Here is a 5,227-nt window from a genome sequence, read left to right on the forward strand (position 1 = left end):
AATGATCTTAAAATGCATGTATGAGATGCTACACTTCAATCCTGAAAGAATTGATTAATTTAAATATCTAAATTACCTTCCTAGTTAATTTGTAGTATAATGAGTCATTACCTTCATCATTTGATTTATCATTGAGAGCCTAAATCATGAGGATCGTACATGTATGTACATATATAAGAAATTAAGGTTTAATTGGTAAGTTACCAGATGCCCATTACTGATTTTCGTTACCAAATTTCTTCTAAACTTACATGCACGGAGACCTATAAAGTCTAAAGTACAACTCAATTTTCTTTCATATAGAAGGAAACATAATAAACAGATTTGCACATACCACACTAAAACGAATTTTCTATTTGAAGAGGTCACAATAATTTTCAGGAAATCAGGTGTATGATTCGGAATTTCTTTTTTAACCATGCATGCTTCAGATTCCATGGAAAGGAATTATTCCCAGTGTGTTGCAACGGAAAAAAATCATCCCTCATACGCACACCTGAGAGCATCGGCGAATCCCTTCAAATCTTTCACAATGCCCCACGAGAAACAACATGATAAGTGGTGTAAGTTCATAAGGTTGTATTATTTGTGAAATGTATTCAACATGTTTCCAATTTATTAGACTACAGAAATATCAACGTTAAGCCGGTATTTTCAAAATACCCCATATAAAGAAGATATTAATAAAGGTTGCATCATAAATGGAATTTTAGGAATGATGATTAATATAATAGCATATTTGAAATCTACACATCTTTTTAAAGGGATTTCCATATATAACATGTTAGATTTGGCGTTAGGATTTGAAAGTGATTAATATAGTACCATATTTGAAATCTACACATCTTTTTAAGGGATTTCTATATATAACATGCTAGATTTGAAGTTAGGGTTTGAAAGTTATGAGTTTTTTTTACATTGAAAGTGATTAATATAATACCATATTTGAAATCTACACATCTTTTTAAGGGATTTCTATACATAACATGTTAGATTTGGAGTTAGGGTTTGAAAGTTATGATTTTTTTTGAAATATATGAATATGTCCAAAAAATAGAGTAACTGGTACATTGTGCTGCCCATCTTTGAAAGTGATTAATATAGTACCATATTTGAAATCTACACATCTTTTTAAGGGATTTCTATATATAACATGCTAGATTTGAAGTTAGAGTTTGAAAGTTATGAGTTTTTTTGACATTGAAAGTGATTAATATAATACCATATTTGAAATCTACACATCTTTTTAAGGGATTTCTATACATAACATGTTAGATTTGGAGTTAGGGTTTGAAAGTTATGATTTTTTTTTGAAATATATGAATATGTCCAAAAAATAGAGTAACTGATACATTGTGCTGCCCATCTGCTAAGTGACGCTGGAGCGAGTAGTAATATCCTACGCCTACCAACATTAATAGGAGAGAAAAATAAAAGGAGGAAAAGGGAGCAAGGGGACTCAAACCTGGGTCTCCCAGGTAAACAGGCGAGCCTCACACCACTGCGCCACACACATGCAAGCTGTTGATAACAGGGGCTTCACTTTAATAACTTGAGTAGGTCGAGGATTTTAGAAAAGGGTAAACCGAACCGTTTTTTCCACTTACCAATGGCATGGTGGGTAATTATTTACAACTTTAAGGGCACTTTTAATGACGGACGACCAGAAGCACTCCGTGCTTTATTAGTAGGGAAAGATATATATATATATATATATATATAGGTAGAGATAGAGATAGAGATAGAGATAAGTAGAGTATGCTTCATAACAGTGCATTTCTCGTAGAAACACGAAGACTAAAATTCATGGAATCATACAAAGAATTGATCCAAATGTAGGATGAATTGAATCGGTCTAAATATAATAATTTTGACTACACTGCACAACCAAACTTCAAATTAAATTAATGGACGGGAACATACATATATATGTGCCTGTGACATGGACCACGGGAATAATTAATGCCGTTGATCTTCATGACCTTCCAATAGCAATAGTTGGTGAGGTTTCAATACCTCGATGATATGCATCGCTAGAGTGAGCTCATGATTGCTAAATTCTTCTCGTCATCTTTGTGGCTCAGCCATACCGCGATCTCCTCTGTAAACCTGTCCATGGCCGCCCTCGGCAGCAGCATCGACACCACGGTCGAGACCTCGCCGTTCTCATTCCTGCACCACATGTGATCGCTCCCTAGTTTGGAAGTGAGATCCCCGGCCAACGGTATACCACCGCCGGCCAGGTCAGCCCACCCGAAGTCCAACACGTTCACCGCCATCCACCTCACATCCGACACCTCGTATATCCTGTCCATGGTGGAAGGCGGCCACTCCCGCAGCAGCGCCACCGCCTCCACCATCGACTCCATGCGCTCCTTGGTCATGCCGCGCTTGGTCTCGCGCACGAGCTCCACCGTGTCGGCGAGCGGCTGCGCGCGGAGCTCGCCGACGACGGCCTCCGCTATGGGGGAGACGTGCGCATTGCCGTAGTACCCCCACGGGATGGGGGTGTGGTTGTTCCACCTCCCGCGGGCGTTCATGGTGGTCATGAGGCGCACCCGCTGGCCGGGCTCGTACCCGAGGGCGACCGTGCGGCACCGCCACATCACGGCGGTCACCAGCTCGAAGATGGTGGCGGAGCGGGCGGGGTGGCCCGCCGGTATGCGGCCTCGGAGGGCTGACACCTCCCTTGGCCCGAAGAGGAAGTACTTGGCGACCATGCTCTGAGGCGGAACCGAGAGCATCATGTCGCGAGCTGCGCTCCCCGAGCCGTTCGCTGGTGGTTCGTGCGCTGGGTACAGTCGGGTGATGGGGGGTGGTAATAAGCTGCGTGATGTTAGCAGCTCCCTTTCCCACACGGGTAAAATGGTCGGGGCCGCTTCTCCACGTGCTATGTCGGACACAGCTTTGATGAACTGAGCCATGCCGAAGCCGTCGGCGAGGTTATGGCAAATGTGAAAACCCAGGACGAACCCTCCGCATTTGAGTCGTGTCACCTGCGTGCAAGTCGATAATGATTCAAGATTACCAAACTAGAGCTAGCAACTTAGATATGTGTCGTACTCGTACATTTCCTGAAAAAGAACGAATTCCCGAATACACATGCATGCAATGGAGAAAACCTAGTTTCTTTTACCTGCATGAAGAGCAAAGGCTTGCCAACGACGGCCCTGGTGTCGCCGACAGGGCACAGTAACTCCTCCACGCAAGGGTACGGCGGCAGCAGCGGCTCGCCGAACTCCTCCAGACGCGCGTCCACGTAGGCCTCCACGAACACCACCCCCTCGGCCGTGCAGTCCACGACGAGCCTCCCTGCGCCGTCCTCCCTGAGCCGGCCGGCGATCGGGTAGTAGTACACCAGCGCCTCCCTCAACGCCGCCCGGATGGCCTTAACCGGGTCGTCCGGCCTGCCGGGCAGCGCGTTGCTGCGGAAGAACCCGATGACCGTCTCGTAGTAGCGCAGCGTGCGCTGGTCGTCGAGGTCCGACAGGGCCTTGGTCTCTCGCGGAGTCGCCCGTGCCGGCGGCAGCAGCTCCGGCTCGCTCCGGCGCGCCGTGAAGGTCACCATGGCCGGCTTTGGTGTGGGGTGCGAACTTTGTCACACTGCTTCGAGCGTTCGTGTTTCGGATGTCCTATATATGCACTTGGGAGAGGTAGCAATCGTAGTACATGCAGGACACACATTGCCAACTTGGTAATTACTACACACAACGGCTGCCTGACACAGCTATGCTGCCAGTTGTAAAGTTGTGTGTACTACGTACATCAGTGCCGCGGCAGTGTCACAGCGAATTGAGATCTCATATGTGCAAGCAAGCTTTATCTACATTGATGTTCGCTTATCCGTTCACGAATGCAGCTAGCTCAGAGGCATGCATGGCACATTCAATGGCCGCCAATGGCAATGGAGAGATGAATTGCATGAACCACCACGTTGCATGTTTGCTTCTTCGGCACTTCAGGACACTCCGCACTGTGCCCTTTTCCGTTCGTCAAACCATTTCTTCTCTCGCGTAGGAAATGAACGAGAACCGGCCCCATTTTCAAAAAATGTTGGTCTTAGAGCATCTACAGCCCGACTTTACAAATCCGACCCCTCAAACGTCCACGGACACCGCGGGCACTGATTGGATACGCCTCAAATGAGCCACTTTGAATCCGGCTCTTTCAAATTTCATCTCCTAGATCCATACAAATCATGCAAAAGAAATCATATGTACTACATCTACGTACTACCCTAGCTACTCTTCGTCGCCGGAGATGCCCACGACGACGGTGTCGGGCGTCGGCTGGACGGGCGGGTAGGAGGGCTCCGGCTCATCCTCCTCCTGCTCGACCTCATCCATGTAGGCCAACATCTCCGCCTCCTCCGTGGCCTCTTGCACCTCCATCTCCTGCTGGCGACGGCGTCTTGCCTCCGCAGTCGACTCTGACCGGAGGGAATCGAGGATGGCCTGCTACTTCGCCTGCAGATCCCCGTCGTCAGCGTCCCCCACATCCTCCTCCTTCGGCTCATCCTCCTCCTCCTCGTCGTCCTCCTCCTCCTCCAAATCCTCCTCCGGATCCAATGCATCCGGAGGTAGCCCCGCGGCGATCCGGGCTTTGCGCCTAGCCCAGATTTGCTCAAGGAGCTCGACCAGGCGCTCCGGCGTCAGAAAGGGCTCGCTCCTCACCCGGCGGCGTCGGGGCATGGCTATTAGACGGACGGGTATAAAGTGGTTGCATGCATCGTCCAGATGCAGAGGCCGTGGGTCCTCCTCCATTTCTAAAAAAATTAGACAGACGGGTGGAGTGGAAAGTGGCGGCTGCGGCGGACAAGAGAAGGAAAATGTGGATGGATGATAGGGTTTCGGTGCCGCCGGTCGACTTAAATAACCGGGCAATGCAATACGCGGCCCGCCGGAGCTGCGCCACACGGCGCCACCGGTCCGACGGAGAAGACGAGCTTTGGACCGCCGGGTTTGAGGGCATTTCTGACTAGGACCCCTTCATCAGTCCGACGTGGCGGGAGTGCCCGAGCGCCCCCATATCCGGCCCATATTTGGGCTGGATATGGGGGGTGTTGGTCATCCCGGGCGTTTGAGGCCCGTTTGAGGCATCCGTCTGGGTCGAAAAGTCGTGACCGGCCAGTGATCAGGCGGCCCGCCCCAGGCGTATGAGACGGGTTTGAGAGATCTGGCTGTAGATGCTCGTATCTTTTTGGCGGATTTATTGAGTAAATTGAAGG

General features: G+C 48.9%; 1 protein-coding gene across 1 annotated transcript; it reads right to left on the minus strand.

Moving 5' to 3' along the window:
- Positions 1-1,824: 1,824 nt before the first annotated feature.
- LOC119280655 (acyl transferase 1-like) lies at positions 1,825-3,607 on the minus strand. The gene is made up of 2 exons (XM_037561449.1): positions 3,137-3,607; positions 1,825-2,996 (listed from the first exon to the last, which is right to left on the minus strand). Exons 1-2 carry the CDS (start codon positions 3,566-3,568, stop codon positions 2,034-2,036), a joined length of 1,395 nt encoding a protein of 464 aa, XP_037417346.1. The 5' UTR covers positions 3,569-3,607; the 3' UTR covers positions 1,825-2,033.
- Positions 3,608-5,227: the final 1,620 nt, after the last annotated feature.

The sequence above is a fragment of the Triticum dicoccoides genome, chromosome 1A, assembly GCF_002162155.2.
Source record: "Triticum dicoccoides isolate Atlit2015 ecotype Zavitan chromosome 1A, WEW_v2.0, whole genome shotgun sequence".
Lineage (NCBI taxonomy): Eukaryota > Viridiplantae > Streptophyta > Magnoliopsida > Poales > Poaceae > Triticum > Triticum dicoccoides.

Coding starts and splice junctions, on each gene's coding strand:
- LOC119280655 (XM_037561449.1), bottom strand. CDS start 3,568: ATGGTGACCTTCACGGCGCGCCGGAGCGAGCCGGAGCTGCTGCCGCCG. Junction 2,997..3,136: donor AGCCTTTGCTCTTCATGCAG/GTAAAAGAAACT, acceptor ACTTGCACGCAG/GTGACACGACTCAAATGCGG.